General features: G+C 37.3%; 1 protein-coding gene across 6 annotated transcripts in view; it reads right to left on the bottom strand.

The window, feature by feature from the left end:
* Positions 1–12622, bottom strand: part of MTF2 (metal response element binding transcription factor 2) — a 72835-nt gene extending 60213 nt beyond the window's left edge. For all 6 annotated transcript variants that reach the window (XR_005529123.1, XR_005529124.1, XM_039236440.1 and 3 more), the window contains exon 1: positions 12366–12622. Coding sequence is in view for 4 of the 6 variants with exons in the window: in XM_039236440.1 (XP_039092371.1) it covers positions 12366–12370 (5 nt within the window). In the remaining 2 variants the exon portion in view is untranslated. The remainder of the gene's footprint in view (positions 1–12365) is intronic.
* Between the last annotated feature and the right edge of the window lie 5084 nt (positions 12623–17706).

Raw genomic sequence — 17706 nt, 5'->3', positions numbered from 1 at the left:
TTATAACAGCCAAAAACAGAAACAACCCAAATGCCCATCAACTGATGGTTGGATTAACAAAATGAATATATACCCAACCAATGAAACGTATTTGGGCCATAAAAAGAAATGAAGTATTGATACAAGCTGCAATATGGATGTCGCTGACAACACTGTGTTAAGAGAAAGAAGCCAGACACAAAAGGCCACATATTACATGATTCTGTTTATGTGAAATGTCCAGAACAGGCAAAATATAAACCAGACAATAGTGGTTGCCTGGGACTGGAGGGAGAGAAGGGGAAAATGGGGAATGAATGTGAACTGGTAGGAGATTTCTTAGGGGGTAAAAAAAATATTCTAAAATTAGACAGTAGTGATAACATGGTCTGTGAGGGGGGAATCCCCACTAAATTGTATACCTTAAAAGAGTGAATTATAATGGCATATGAAATACCTCAATAAAGCTTTTATTTTGTTTTTAGTGATTCAAAAGAAAACTTTAAAAAGTCATCTTAGAAATACCTTTACCCAATGTATTTCAATCATACTTTCCTTTTTATAAGAACAACGGATATTAAAAAGCTGTCTTACAAGTGGCAAAAAAATAAAACCTTTACATGATAAGTGCCTTAATTAGCCGGGCTCTTTATTTCTTAGTAATACAACAAATAATAGTATATCTTGTAATTGATGGCATCTGTATTTGATGAAATATAGTGTTTCCCAGAGAGCTGGAATGAGTACCTTGGCAGGGGATATTTTTCATTTTATGTAATTACTTTAATGTAAATATTAAAAATATATTTAATGCTAGACTGATGGGTTATTACTTAGAATGAAGCTAAGTACATTAAAGTTAACACATATAAAAACATAAATAATAGAGATGATAGTCCAATATGGCTAAAAATAAATTTTGTTGGCAACAAAATTACTTAAGTTAGGAAATACATAGGTCAAGAATAAAATCTAAAACCCTTCAAAATATGAAATGCTTTCACAAGCTAACCTCTCTCATACAATCTTATTCTCACTCCCCAATACTCCAGTCACAATTAATTATTTCTCATTATTCCAGTGAGATGAGGCTGTCAAGAAACAGACAATAAAAGGCTTTATCTGTCATGACTGGAACTTATAAGCAAGTATTTCTCAATCTTTTTTTCCCACTTTGGCCTCAAGCTCCTAAAAATCCCCATTAATAACAGCAACTTACTAGGCCATTAGTTCTCTTTGGTTTTGTTGTGGCAATTTTAGTAGATTCCACATGTGAGATCATACAGTATTTGTTCCTGTTTCTGACTTACTTCACCTAGCATAATGTCTTCAAGATCCATGTTACGGCAGATGGTAAGATTTCATGTTTTTTTATAGTTAAATAATATTGCTCTGTATACTTATACTACATTTTCTTTATCCACTGACCTATCATTGGACACCTAGGTTGTTTCCATATGTTGGGTACTGTAAAAAATGCTGCAATGAACTTGCAGATGCACATTTTTTCAAGTTAAGTGTTTTCCTTTTCTTTAAATAAATACCCAGGAATGGAATGCTGGATCATTTGGTAGTCCTATTTTTAATTTTCTGAGGAACCTCCATACTGTTTTCCATGGTAACTAGACCAATTTACATTTCCACCAACAGTACACAAGGTTCCCTTTCCCCCCACACATCGACAACATTTGTTATTTCTTGTCTTTGATAATAGCCACTCCAAAAGGTATGAGGAAAAATTACTTTTTAATTAATAAAAGAAAACTTCCCAGAGCCAAAAGGAAATAGGAATCTTCTAAACAACTGTATTTTTAAAGTACTGATTTTTAAAAACCCTAAATTCACAGGAAATTGCGTAACACTAAAAACAGAAGATCACAAGCTTCCAAATAGAAAATTCAAGTTACCTATAAGAAAATCAGACTTAAGAAGTGCCTGGGTGGCTCAGTAGGTTAAGCATCTGACTTCAGCTCAGTTCATGATCTCACGGTTCAAGAGTTCAAGCCCTATGCTGGGCTTTGCATTCACAGCACAAAACCTGTTTTAGATCCTCTGTCTCTTTCCCGCTCTGCCCCTCCCCTCAAAAATAAACATTAAAAAAAAAAATCAAACTTATAATTATATAACTTCTTAAAAGCAACACTGGATTCTAGAAGACAATGGAGCAATGCCTCAAAATTGTGAAAGACAACATTCAAATTAGAATCCTCTATTAACCAAACTAAATTTTTAAAAAGGAAGGCATTTAAAATAAATCTTAAGATGTCAAGCCAAAACTTGAGGGTTTGGTTCTAGCAAAATGATGAAGTACCCTCTAAGAAAGAAAAAACATGAGATGCAGGAAATAGCACATCCAACACAAGAGATTAACATAGGGAAGTTCCAGATGGCAGCCATGGAAAAGACCTAGAGAGCAACCAATCTGGATTAAAAGGGGAAAGAAGACTCCCAGAGAGAGATGTTTGAAGGAAAAGAAGGACTTAACAAAATTAGACGGTATAGGACAGTAGAAAAATGTACAGACAAGACAAAGTCAGAAATAACGTATTACTAGTAAGCAACTGTAATCGTGGTACTACCTGGCTCTAATATACTACTTGGAAAACAATATTAACTTGGTCAAAATAATATAAAAGCTATTTATCAATTTTCAACCTTTAGAAACAACCTATAAACAAAGCATGGAAAATTACAGTTAAGAACAGAATATTAAGGGGCACCTGGGTGGCTCAGAAAAGCATCCGACTCTTGATTTTCACTCAGGTCATGATCTCACAGTACTTTACTTCGAGCCTTGCATCGGGCTCTTTGCTGGCAGCAGGGAGGCTGCTTCAGATTCTGTCTCCCTCTCTCTCTGCCCTTCCACCACTCACTCTCTCAAAATAAACTTTAAAAAAAAAGAACAGAATATTAAATGTTATCAAATTTTAAAATACATAAGCAAAGTAAAGATGACAAAAAGTGAGAGATGGAAGGAGGAAGAGAAATGAAGGTAAAGACAGGGACTATAATAATATTCACCTAATAAAGGGGAGAAATAAAACCTAGAGTTGAAGGAATAAGAAAAAAGACCTAAGTTTAAAGTTACAGAAGTGACCAACAGAAAACCAAAAGAATGGAAAAGGGAAAAGAGATATAGGGCATATGTAAACAGAATCTTTATCACAGCAAGAAAGCCTTTACATGGCAAGATGTCTAAAATGAGTAATAGCAGTATAAAAGTATTATATGCCATTAAAAGTATTTTTAGCATACAAGACCAGAACAAAGGAAAATAACACTTAAAATTAAAGTAGGTGCACCTGATTGGCTCAGTGAGTTAAGTGTTCTACTTTTGACTTCGGCTAAGGTCTTGATCTCGCCATTTGTGAGATTGAGCCCCTAGGTGGGCTCCACGCTGATAGCATGGAGTCTGCTTAGGATTCTCTCTCTTCCTCACTCTCTGCCCCTCCCACATTCATTCTTGTCCCTCTCTCTCAAAATATATAAATCAATTTTTTAAAAAATTAATGATTCTTTCTCAAAACAGGACTCCAGAGGCCTAAAGTCTATAGCTTTTTCTTTTAAACCCTTCCCCTTCTGTACTCTTTGGTAGTTTTAGTCAAAACATGCATTATTAAAGGAAATTTTAACGTGTTTAACATAAATTAAAACTATCTTTAGGGGTGATTGGGTGGCTCAGTCGGTTAAGAGTCCGACTTCAGCTCAGGTCATGACGTCGCAGTTTTTGAGTTAGAGCCCCACGTCAGGCTCTATGCTGACAGCTCAGAGCCTGGGGCCTCCTTCAGATTCTGTGTCTCCCCCTATCTCTGCTCCTCCCGTGCTCATGTTCTGTCTCTCTCTGTCTCTCAATAATAAATAAAAATGCTAAAATAAATAAAAAGATTAAAAAATACTATTTTTAGAAATAAGATAATGAGGGTGGCTCAGCTGGTTAAGTATCCAACTCTTGATTTGGGCTCAAGTCATGATCTCACAGTTCAGTTTGTGAGTTCAAGCCCCAAGTCGACAGCACAGGGCCTGCTTGGGATGCTCTCTCTCTGCCCTTCCCCTGGTTGTGTGCATGTGTGTGCACATGTGCATGTACGTTCTCTCAAAATAAACTTAAAAAAAGGAAAGACAATGAGACTAGACAAAGGCAATTTTGGTAGGTTTCTGGGTGACATAGATTACCTTTTAAATTCTAATATTTAAATTTTCTACACTGAGTGTATGTATATAAAAAAATACATCTTATTAATAAAGCTGTGAATGGGAGCCTAGTTGAGACTTTTTTCATTTTTTTTTTTTGAGATTTTTTTCAAAAAGCCTGGTTATACACAGGAGAGAAAAGTACATATATAAAGTACATATATATAGGTGAATGGCTTCTTCCTTTTTTAAATATAAAAAGCCTTGACCATGTTTCTAATATAAAAGATGTCAAAAAATAACTGAAAACACAAGTCAGAAAAATAGAATCTCATGTATAAGGGAAAGACTAGCCTTGAACCAGAGAAGGTACATTACTTCTGATGTGAAGGTAGATTCATTTATAGTTAAGTTGGTAGATGTGAAGACAGAATTGGAAGCAGTACATGTCTGAGAGACTCAAATTTTTTCTATGAAGAGACAAACAAATCTGCTTAAGGCGAGGCCAGGAATGCTAAAATACCATGTAATGCATGAAACAATCCCAACTCCATAAAGAAACAGTGGACTATTAGTAGTAATCTAAATTTATGGTCCCTGGGAATCTACAAAGTCGACAAGGTCCTAGCTAGTTTTAAAATAATACTAAGGCATTTTATTTGCCTTTTTCACTTTCATTCTCCCATAAGTTTAGTGTGGGATTTTCCAGAGACTAAATAATATGTGGTGATTCATCTCTAAAGACTAAAGGTATGTGAACATGTGTATTCTTGTTTTTATATTTTCTCAGTTTCAATTTCTAACACAGTAAACATTAATAGAGATAACCCACATAAAAGTTCTTGGGGTCCTCAATAGTTAAGAGTGTAAAGGGGTCCTGAGTCCAAAATGTTTGAGAATCAGTGCACCAGGACACACTGTAAGACATATTTAAACATGTTTTAACTTTACTTATTTTTGAGTAAGAGACAGAGCCCAGGGGAGGGGCAGAGAGATAGATAGGATAGCAGAGGACCTATAGCGGACTCTGCTGACAGCAGAGAGCCCGACACAGGGTTCCACTCTAACTCATGAACCATGAGATCATTAATTGACCCCAAGTCAGATGCTTAACCAAATAAGCCACTCTGGTGTCCTTTAAACATTTTTTAATGTTTGCAAATAGCCACTGTTGTTTGCTCCTCTCTAATGAGCAGCAACAAAACTCTTAAAACTAAAACTTAAAATAACATCATATTCTTCTGCTTGTTTCTAAGAAACAAAAATTTAAGAGATGAGTTTAGGCAACTTTCAACAGTGGACAAGATTATGAAACTTAAGAGAAAAACAGAAAAAAGGGAACTCAGGAGAAACTCAACTTTAGGAAGGATTCCAACCTCCCTAGTCATTCTCATCATTAACCTAAGGGAAAAATAGTCCATTAACTTTGATTATAATCTAGAAACTTATTTTAGCTTTTTAAAGTACCTGGAAAGTCATTAACTTCCAAGGTAATGAAAAAAACCCTCTTTATAACATTCCTAAATAAGATGATCACCTAGCCTCTCTTTAAACACTTCTCTGAATGGAGAATTTTTTTCTCACAACACCTAAATGCAATTTTATACAACCTTTAACAATCTACAAGTTTCCCAGACTACAAAGTTCCACTAACTGCTTTATTAGCCACCAATTTAAAATATCTTAAATAGGGGCGCCTGGGTGGCTTAGTCGGTTAAGCGTCCGACTTTCACTTAGGTCATGATCTCGTGGTTCGTGGGTTCGAGCCCTGCGTCGGGCTCTGTGCTGACTGCCAGCTCAGAGCCTGGAGCCTGTTTCAGAGTCTGTCACTCCCTCTCTCTCTGACCCTCCCCTGCTCACGCTGTCTCTCTCTCTCTCCTAGAAATAAATAAAACATTAAAAATAATAATAATAAAATAAATAGGAGTGTGATGAAAACAGTACTAAAATATTTCCCTTTTTCAAGTATGAAAAATATGCCTATTATTAATCATTCTTCCCTTTGTACAGCTCTTAGTGATGTTTTAGCAAGAACTGGCAAATTTCTAATCTTGACCCTAGTACAAAATTTAGCACTTCTTAACCCTGGCTACAAAACAAAATCAAGAAGAAAAATTTAAAAACACAAAAATATACAAAAGCCCATACCAAACCTAGAGTTTGGAATCTCTAGGGTATGAGTTCTAAGAAACTGGTTTTGCTCATTTGGGTTTTGGTTTTTAGCTCTACAGGTCAATTCTGGTACTTATTTAACATCAATTAGAATTATTAAGACTGATCAGCAATTTATAAAACATCCCAGGGTGTCTTCAGTGCACAGGTTCATCACAAGTGGGTGGGTCTCTTGTTCTATATAACAACTCTTCTGCAAAATTATTTTTAAATAAATTCATACGATTATATTACACCTAGAGTTTATGAAGTATTTTTTCCTTTATTTTCCTTCTTAACCCTGCAGCACTCCTGTGAGCAAAACAGGGAGGTAATATCTCCATTTAATAGGAGAAAAAAACTAAAGCTGTTGCAGAGCTAGCAGATTAGAAGCATATCCTGGGGCACCTGAGTGGCTCACTCAGTTAAGCGACCTTGATCTCAGCTCAGGTCTTGATTTCAGGGTCTTGAGTTCAAGTTCCATATTGGGCTCCGCGCCAGGTGTGAAACCTACATTTAAAAAAAAAGGGGGGGAGAGGGCATATCCTAATCTTCTGAGTACACATTCTATACTCTCCACTAGACAACTGTCTTCCCATTTCACCAATCCCCCGGCACAACCAAAAAAGTTCTTGAGAATTTTTTCTGAAATATAAACTTCACTAACAAGGACAGAAAAAAACCAAAACTCATCTTTGGATTGTTTTTATCACCTGGCTAACTGAAACTAAACAAATTCAACCCACTCTTTTGATGCATGTCCTGCTCCAGTTTTATCTCTAATTTTTATTTTCTAACTGAACTTTTTAGTTTGAGGTAACTGTAAATTGACACATAGTTGTGAGAAAAAATACATTCTGTGTAACTTACACCCAGTTTGCCCAAATGACAGCATCTTTAAAAATGACTGAATAACATCAGAACCAAAATATTAACATCAATACAGTCAAGACACCAATATTTCCAGCATCACAAAGATCCCTCACGTTGCCCTATTCCCCTAATTTTTACTTGGAAGGATATAATCATTAAGCCCTTACTCAATTTTATCCATTCGAAATACCAGAAATGTTGTCAGAAACCATGGAAAAAAACCCTTTTTATCACAAAGTACTGGTGGTCAGGACTGTCACAACACAAGATTCTTAGGTCATTACTACAATATCCCTTGCAGAATGGAATTTTCAAGGTAAAACCCCAGTTGTAGCTTTATGAAACAAAATGTTTAACAAATTTTAACTCGCATGCATAGTTTTTAATTTTTACTTTATTTTTTTTATCTTAGAGAAAGAACATGAGCAGGGAAGGGTTAGGGGAGGGGGGAGAGGGGAGAGATACAGAACCAGAGAGAGAGGGAGAGGGAGAGTGGGGAGGGAGGGAGGGGGGAGAGAGGAGGAGAGAGAGAGTCTTAAACAGGTGCCACATTCAGTGCAGAGCCTATCATAGGGCTTGATCCAACAACCCTAGGATAAGAACCTAAGCTAAAATCAAGAATCAGACACGCAACCAGCTACCCCAGTGGCCCCTGACATGCACACTTAGTGATTCCATTTATATGAAGTTCTAGACAAAATATATCTAAAGTGAAAAAAATGAGAAATTATTAGAACAGAGAATAGTTAAAAAAGATTACATGTGAGCTTTCTGGGGAAAAAATATTCTATAGCATTAGGCAACATTTTCTTAGATATGACATCAACAGCACAAGAAAACAAGAAAATGGGGTAAATCAGACTTCATCAAAATTAAAGATTTTTGTGCTCCAAAGTACACCATCAACTGAAAGAATAACTCAAAGGAGAAAATAATTGCAAATCACACATCCAAAAAGGGACTTATCACCAAAACACAAAAAGAACACTTACAATTCAGTAGTGAAAACATAAATAATCCAATTTTTTAAATGGGCAAAGGGCCTTAATCAACAGTTCTCCAAAGAAGATGTACAAAAGGCTAATAACTACACGGAAAAGACGCTCAACAGCATTAGTCATCAGGATAATGCAAATCAAAACCACAATGAGGTACCACTGCACACACACTAGGATGGTTACAAACAAAGAGACAAGTACTGGTAAGGATGTAGAGAAACTGGAACCCTCGTAGTTGTTCGTGAAACTGTAAAAGTGTGCAGGCAGTCCCTTTGGAAAACAGTTCAGCAATTTCTCAAAATGTTAAACACGGAGGTGTCACCTGACCCAGCAATTCCACTCCTAGGTTTGTATCCAAGACAAATGGAAACACATATACACACAATCCTGTAAATGAATGTTCAAAGCAGCATTATTTATAACAGCCAAAAATAGAAACAACCCAAATGCCCATCAACTGATGGCTGGATTAACAAAATGAATATATATTCATTCCATGAAATGTACCTGGGCCATAAAAAGAAATGAAGTACTGATACAAGCTGCAACATGGATGTCGCTGACAACACTGTGTTAAGAGAAAGAAGCCAGACACAAAAGGCCACATATTTTATGATTCTGTTTATGTTGAAATGTCCAAAACACGCAAAATATAAACACAGAAAATAGATTAGTGGTTGCCAGGGGCAGTAGGAGGGAATAATGGAGACTGACTACTAATGGTTACAGATTTCTTTGAGGGCTGATGAAAATGTTCTGAAATTAGATAATGGTGATGGTTGCACAACTCTGTGAATATACTAAAAAAATCAGTAAACTGTACCTTAAAAGGATACATACATGTAAATTACATACATATAAGTATGATATATACATTACAGGTCAATAAAGTTATTACTTAAAAAGTGTACAGTTAGTATATGTAAACTTTACCTTTAAAAAGCTTCTTAAAATACGGAGCGGAGTGGGCAGCGCATAGAAGTATAGATGAAACAAGCATGGATACAAAAAAGTTAATTATAGTATTTTGTTCCTTTGTATGTTCCTAAATTTTCCTTAATAAAAAGCTTTCTTAATTGATGTATACAAAGTAAGTTTTTAAAAAATAAAGTAAACTAACTTCCTTAACATTCATTATTGTTGGGGCACCCGGGTGGCTCAGTCGGTTAAGTATCGGGCTTTGGCTCGGGTCATGATCTCACGGTTCATGAGTTTGAGCCCCGAATCAGGCTCTGTGCTGACAGCTAGCTCAGAGCCTGAAGCCTGTTTCAGATTCTGTGTCTCCTTCTCTCTGGCTGTCCCCTGCTCACGCTGTCTCTGTCTCTCTCAGAAACAAATAAAACATTAAAAAAATATTAAAAAAAACAACAACATTCATTATTGTTGTTGTTTGACAAAGGAAAAACAATCAAAAAGTTGCTACCTTCTTCATCCTTTTTGCAAACAGAGATAGGACAGAAGACTCCGTGTGAGACAAAAATGAAGAATAAAAGGTACAAAGAGAATTTCAATCCTTAGTTCCAAAACAGTTCCTTATTCTTGGGTTCCTATGGTTTTCATGGTTATACATGCGACAATTCCTAATAAATGGATGTCATAACTCCTAATACAGTGCTGTCCAGTACAGGAGCCACTAGCTACAGATGGCCATTTAAAACTAATGAACTGAATTATAAATTCAGTTCTCCGTCACACCAGTTACATTTCTAGTATTCAACATCTACATGTAGCTACTGGCCACCGTAGTGGATAGAACAGATATAGATCACTGCCATCAGTGCAGAAAGTTCTACTGAACAGCAGTACACTAATACATAAAAAAAATATATTAAAAAAAAAACACAGGGAGGGGCCCTGGGTGGCTCAGCCAGTTAAGCGTCCGACTTCGGCCGAGGTCATGATCTCACAGTCCGTGGGTTCGAGCCCTACGTCAGGCTCTGTGCTGACAGCTCTGAGCCTGGAACCTGCTTCAGATTCTATCTCCCTCTCTCTCTGCCCCTCCCCTGCTCGCTGTCTCTGTCTCTCAAAATAAAATAAAGACATTAAAAAAATTTTTTTAAAATATCTACAGGGAAACGTCCACATTCCAGTTTAAAGTTGTTATACTGCATTTTACTGCAATAACCAAATCCTGTAAAAGCAAGAAAAACAAAGCATAAAAATATCAACCAAAGAATATCATTCATGGAAGGTTACACTAAAACAGCAGTTAAATGTTACTTTCAGAACCAGCCAGCTACAGATGTTGGCCATGACAACTCCTTAGACGCAAATTCCTCCATCTGTCAAAATAGATTACTATACTACCAGTTTCCTAAAGTCAGATATAAAGATTATGCTGAAACACGAATAAGCAAATCACCTTCCAGTCAAGGATCTAAGGAAAGGTATAATCAATGACATCAAAGAAATTTATGACCCATAGCAAAAAACACCCAATAAAATTCCTTTCCAAACTGAGCTTTCAGGCAAATGTCATAATTAAAAGGATTATTAAATATATTTTGTTTCATCCAGTAAAAAAGTTTAACCAGATGATTTCTATACTTCTTGTTCTACAAATGTGTGTGCATTTCATCCTGATTAGGTATAGATTTCGGTTAATGCCCATTAACAAGAATATGCAGTATCAGTTAACAGGTGCACTCTTAATTCAAATATTTTAGAATATTTTTAGTACTTTACAAAAAAGTGGTGAGCATACTTAAAACGTGAATTCGAATGTTTTTATATTTAGGACCTAAAAACACAAAAACAAAATTTCACCTTGTATTCCTTCTCAAGCTAAAAATGCATATTGTTGGAGTATGAATAACATTCTAAATATCAAGAAAATAATGCTTTATGTTAAGAAACTTAAAATTAAAATCAACTCTTTCCTTGCCAAAACTACAGGGCACCTAAAGCTCTTGGTCAAAATGGCTCCAATTTTCAAGCCTTTGAAAAAAGGTCACTTAAGAATGCAAGTACATTTTACTTTGTCCTCATAAAATACTTTTAAATTCAGTCTTTGCAATCCACTGCCACCCCTCCCAAAAGGAATTCTCAAGACAGAATGAAAACATGGAAATTGAAACCAGCCTGTAGGCCAGGTATACATAAGAGTCACATGGAATTAATACGAAGGAGAAAGTTACTACTACCGGAGTAACTGGAGTCAAATTAAATCAGGCACTAATTACATATTTCTGGTTCTGGACTGACCTCACATGGTGCTTTCTTACATTATACACAGGCCTACCTAGGTCTGCATATATGAATTTGTAAATGGCTCTATCTTTAACCAAAGTTAAAGGTTTCAAAGAAGAGTAACATTTCATATCCCTTTTCCCATTGTTCACGAACCCTCTCTCTGTTCGTCAAATCACCCCGGTAAATCCATCTGTTCCCTCTAGTTGCTTCCAAAGAAAAATTCTAGCAACCAAAGACACCAGATTGTAAAACACACACTCAGAGTTAAGAATTCTGGCACTACCAAAATATGTTAAGAAATCCTGGCAAATTAGTTAAAATCCCTTGAACCGTATTACCTTAGCTGTAGAAATGAATAATACATATCTACCTCCGAGCAGGGACAGGAGTTATATTTATTGTGTGCTCAAAATATAAGGTGTCCTTCCCCCATCTCACACTTTCCCTCCCACTTCTCCCCTTTAAAGCTTTCAGGGTTGCTTCCAGCCTCCACTAAGTGTTTCCCTTATCCTCTTACTCCATTCTGCCTTTCTACTCTAGCCCCTTACTCCAATTCCATACAATTCCACCACCCTTTGGTTCCAAGCTGCTACTTCCCTTTGCGCCCCCTAAGGTCCCAGGCAGCCCCTTCATTCAGCTCCCCACGTCTCCCTCAGTCCGCATTTCCTAACGGCTCCTCCCCTCGGTTCCCCACCCCCTCATCACCAGGTTCATCCTGCCCCTCCAACCGTCTCCCGCCCCCAGGTTCCTTCCTTCCCCTCCAAACACAGCTTCCCCGTCTCAACGTTTCATCTTGGTCCTCCAACCGACTTCCCCAATGCCTTGTTCGCTCCCTATTTTCTCCAACACCCAACTGACTACTCCATTCTAACCATTCTTTTCAACATATACATAAATGCAAGGGACCCACATACACACACTAGAGATCCCACCCCCACCTCGATCCTCCATCTTTCCCTTTTATACTTGCTTCCTTTCTTCCTTCACCCCCCGCCCCCACCTCCTCCGGAAGAGCCTGGTTCCCAGGCCAAGGTCTCTCACCTCATTCGGTCACTTCAGTGGTGCCAACCGCTTCATACAGGAAAAAACAACCAATCACGTCCCCTTGGGCGCTTCCCCTGCGAGTCCAAGTACTTACTGGGCACCCGCCCCACCGGGCACCCGCACATGCACACGCACAAACCGAGGTCCTGGGGACGAGGGTTGAGAGTAGAGTGAGCCTTCTTACACCGGCCTCAAACACAGACCACTTCACTACAGCCCTTCGCCATTTTGGTTTCCCGCGGACTGCCGGTGCATTCTGGGAGCTCGGAGCGACTCCGGTGCCGAATGGCAGCTCTCCAGGGCTGCGAGGGGGCGGGGACTGTGCGGCGAGAGCGGAAGAACACCGCGCCCTGCGTCCCTGGCCGAAGCTGAACAAAGAAGGACTCTTTAACGTAGCGATGGGGATAAGTCCTTCCGCCGCCGGCGCTAACACAATAGTGATCGCTGCGCTCCTGGACGTCGGCGTGTGTCACTGTGTATAAAGCGGAGCGTCGTGTCCAGTCTTCACCGTGCATGATTGTTGGGATTTTTTTTTCCGAAAAATGCAACAGTGATCTCTACATCTTGCCAATTTCCTTTCGTTATCTTAGATAAGGCACGTTTCTTCTATCTTCACTTGAAGCCTGCTGCTTGAATTCCCTTCGGTGAGGAAACCTTGGATGTCAGGATTAAATGTTGCTTGGCGATGATTGTACAGTCCCAAATTCCTCATCGGGAGCTCCTTGTGTAGAAGATTTTCGGTCTTTTTTTCCTTGACGGTGAAAGGTTTTCCTGTGTATCTGCTTTGCAGTCATTCCTAATTGTGATGAAATCTGAGAATAATTCTGTGCAAAGTGATTTATTTTAGAAATACAGAACTTTTTCATACTAGGGCAGATCATTAACCTGACAATATTCTGCTCCCGACCGGAGTCCCAAGTGACAAACTGGCAGTGTGCATGCTTGTCTCTGTGTTATCCTTAGATACAACCCAGCTCCCCTTAGTAGCCACCAGGAATACCTTTGTTTATAACTTTGTCAAAGTAATTTAAAAATCATTTTATACTTTTGTCTCCTATAACAGGAATAAAATACAAAGATAAATTAATACATTTTTTTCTTCTCCGAAAAATTACCTCTTGGGCCTAAACTCACTTTGCTCATATTTCAAAAGGGACTCCCTCAACCCATAATCTCAGGATTTGGCCAATAAACATTCATTCTATCCACACTATTCAATAACTACACCTTCCACACCTTAGCTTCTCCTAAGTAATAATCCTAATTGAATTTAAGTCTATCTTGCTATGGCCTCTATCAGCTACCTTTCAAGTTTCACTTTCTCAATTTTATTATAAAGGCTCTCCAAAATTCCTCTTTCATGCCCTTAACATTTTTGGTTGAGAGGAGTATTGAACTTAAAAAAGTAGGTACAGTTCAAAAATGAGTAAAGATATTACACCAATAGGTGTATTTCTTTGAAGCAAATTCTAATCATAGAACATCAGTTCTGAAGAACATTTGGTGTAAGTGCTCCCCAATATATCTATCAAGGAGTCAATAATGCACAGTTTCAATATCCTCAGTAATTCAATATATCAAGGCAGTCATTTCAATTTCAGAAATGTTCATAATTAGCAAATTCTTCCATCTACAAATGTGCTATCTGCCTTCCTATGAAATTCCCATTTCCTTCTTTAACTTTTGGTCTCTTTAGCCAAAAGTATTCTAATGCCTTATACATGACAGGGGCAGTGATGACTATTAAAAAAAAAGCCTGTCATTTTTTCTATGTAAATGCACAGGTGCAAACGTGCATTAATGTAATTTAAGTAAACCAGATGCTCAGGGAACCAACGGCGCTAAGGTAGTCACAGTAAAATATAAAGAACACCCATAACTGGGGTCTTAGAAATTTCTGGTAACTACCCAGCATGCAATAAATTAGGACTTCACATAAATGTTAGTATTATCTAGGTTTATATGTGAGGACAAGGTGAGCCTAGGATCCCCCTCCTCTGCCATCTTCCCCAGAAGTCTTGGATTAGGGCTTTTTTTTTTTAAAGAAGGTGGAAACTTTTTTTTAATGTTTATTTACTGTGTGAGAGAGAGAGGGAGAGAGAACAAGCACGCGCGCATGAGCATGGGAGGGGCTGAGAGAGAATCCCAAGCACGCTGAACCAGTCTTGATTTCACCAACAATGAGATCATGACCTAAGCCGAGATCAAGAGTCAGATGCTTAACTGACTGAGCCACCTAGGTACCCCAGATTAGGACTTTAAAAAGAAATGTCAAGTCCCTCAAAAGTACAAAGTAAAGTAACTTCAGTCAGAGTACACCATACCCTTTGTTATTATTCGTTTATGTAATAGTCATTACATAATAGTCACTGTCTAATAGTCATTAGGATTGTTCTCATTCTCTTTCCAGACACAGCAAAATTGTATCTTTTGCATCTTTGAAGTTAGGCATGGCCATGTGACTCACTTTTACCAATGAAATGGGAGAAGAGATGCATATCACTTCCCAGGAAATTTTAAGAGACAGAGGCACATCCCTTCCCCTCTGCTGTGGTGATGATGGAACCATGTGTTGAAATAGAATATCTGTCACTTCAGGTCTCTGAATGACTACAATAAGCAGAAACTAGATGTGCAACCATCACAGTTTTAAAACATTTCTACTACCTCCAAAATGTTCATTATGCCCATTTGTAATCCCATTGGGAACCCCAGGCAATGTTATCTGCCTCTACAGATTTGCCTTTTCTGGCCACTTTATATAAATGGACTCCTACAATACAGTCTTTTGATTCAGCTTGTTATACTCATCACAATGTTTTTGAAGTTTATCCACATTGTACCACGTGTCTGTAGTTCTTCCCTTTGTATCACTAAATAGTACTCCATTGTATGAATGTACCTGTCACCAGATGCATATCAGAATTATTTGCAATTTTTGGCTATTATGAGTAACGCTGCTATGAAAATTTGTGTACAGGGGAGCCTGGATGGCTTAGTCGGTTGAGCGTCCGACTTTCGCTTAGGTCATGATCTCGCGGTTCTGGGTTCGAGCCCCGCGTCGGGCTCTGTGCTGACTGCCAGCTCAGAGCCTGGAGCCTGTTTCAGTCTGTGGCTCCCTCTCTCTCTCTGACCCTCCCCTGCTCACGCTGTCTCTCTCTCTCTCTCTCTCTCTCTCTCTCTCTCTCCGAGAAATAAATAAAATATTTAAAAAATTTAAAAAACAATTTGTGTACAAGTCTTTGTGTAGATACTTGTTTTTATTTTTCTTGGATAGATTCCTAAAAGTGGAAATGCTGCATTGTATGGTACATTGTGTACATTTTCCAAAATGTGAGCAACGTGTGAAGGTTTCAACTTCTCTACATCCTCACTAATGCTTGATATGGTCTATCTTTTTTTAAGTGAAGGTTAAGTACTGTAATTGTACTATCTCCAACCTAGCAGACCCTTTCCCCAGTCAAATGTATAATTCGCCTGCCTATTAGGAGATTCCTTCATTTTTTACAGACTCTGTCATCTTTTGCTAACAGAACTCAGAGTCCCTCTTCTCTCTCTCTCTCCCTTCTCTACTTTACTACCTAACTGCTGAATGAATGTCATCTTGTTTTTTTAGTCATGTTTCTATTTACACAAAGAATCAAAGAACTATTGGCTCCCATGATAGTGAAATGGTTTCTCATTTTGGTTTCAACTTTTATTTCCCTAATGGCTAATGATGTTGAGCATCTTTTCATGTGCTTATTAGCTAGCCATTCTTATATCTTTGGTGACACATACATTCAAATCTTTTACCCATTTTTTAGCTGGACTGTTTGTCTTATTATCAAGTTATAAGAAGTCTTTATATATCCTGGATACAAGTCTTTTACCAGATACATGATTTGAAATTATTTGCTCCCACTCTATGGCTTGTCTTTTCATTTTCTCAGTGGTGTCTTTTGAAGCTCAACAGGTTTTTAATTTGTATTAAATGCAATTTTAATGCCATATGCTTAGATGTTGTATCTTAGAACTCTTTGCCTGACCAAAGATCACAAAAATGTTCTGTTATGTTTCTTTCTAGAATTTTTGTAAGTTAGCTCTTACATAGTGTATGATTCATTTGAGTTAATTTTGGGGTATACTATGAGGTATGGGCCTATATTCTTTTTTTTTTTTTTTTTTTTTTGCATGTACGTACTCAATTAGCAAAATTGAAGCAAAATTTTGTTGTGTTAAGCCAATGTGATTTGGAATTGTCTGCCACCCAGGATATTTTAGTCTATTCTGACGGATACAACCTAGATATATTAATATGGAACAGAAGTCAGTAATAAGCATTAAGCTCTCTAACATAATCATAACCAAAAATTAAAAATGTGAAAATTTGAGCAGAAAATTCAAATTTCTAGGTATTTCTCAATATTTAACATTGAAAAGTCACCGGAAATGTTATAAAATACTATATTTATAAACCTACAAGCTCCCAATCATTAGCTGTTATTCTCTCATGGGAAAGGGCTAGACCCTTTAACATTGTCAGGGTGCAGAGGTAGGAATGTAAATCATCAGATGAGTCAGAGGGGTCAAAGAAAAACATTCTGTGTCCTTGTAGTTTGTTTTCATAAGCCTGGAAAGGGAAATAGAAATGAAACGGCAAAAGAAAAATAAATGTTTCCATAGCAATCAAATCAAAAGGATTTGTTAAAATCCCATTCCTTTTTATCCAAAGCTTAAGTGTCCATATATAACAAGAACCCTTCTTTTAAACCCAGTTATTGGTTGTAAAAAGTATATACAGGTGACCCTTAAACAACGTCTGCTTTAGAAATACTGATCCCACCCTCATCCCACACAGCAGAAAATTCATGTATAACTTTTGACTCCCAAAATACTTAATTACTGTGTTTGCTTCAGCAGCACATATACCAAAGAATTTAACTACTGTTAGCTCACTGCTAATGGGAACCCTTACCAATAAAATAAACAGTTGATTAACACATATTTTATATGATATGTGTAGTATATACTGTATTGTTACAATAAAGCTAGAGAAAAGAAAATGTTATTAAGAAAATTATAAGAGAAAATATATTTACAGTTCTGTATTATAGTCATCCAAAAGAATCTGCATATAAATAGATCTCTGCAATTCAAACCCATGCTGTTCAAGGGTCAACTGTATAGCAAATTTAGACCCCTCATATAATAGACCTTAAAATATGGTGTGCCCATTATTAATTTTTGGCCTATCAACTCCAAATGCACTCTTAATTACTTGCTTTGTGAAAATGGACATGGGCCCTTTAAATACATTTTCTTCACTAGCTAGTAGAACATTAAGTGTTGTCAAAGG

The sequence above is a fragment of the Hyaena hyaena genome, unplaced genomic scaffold (assembly GCF_003009895.1).
Source record: "Hyaena hyaena isolate Hyena2069 unplaced genomic scaffold, ASM300989v1 scaffold_111, whole genome shotgun sequence".
NCBI classification, from domain to species: domain Eukaryota; kingdom Metazoa; phylum Chordata; class Mammalia; order Carnivora; family Hyaenidae; genus Hyaena; species Hyaena hyaena.
Note: the sequence above shows the minus strand (reverse complement) of the source record. Positions and strands in the feature narration are given on the sequence as shown.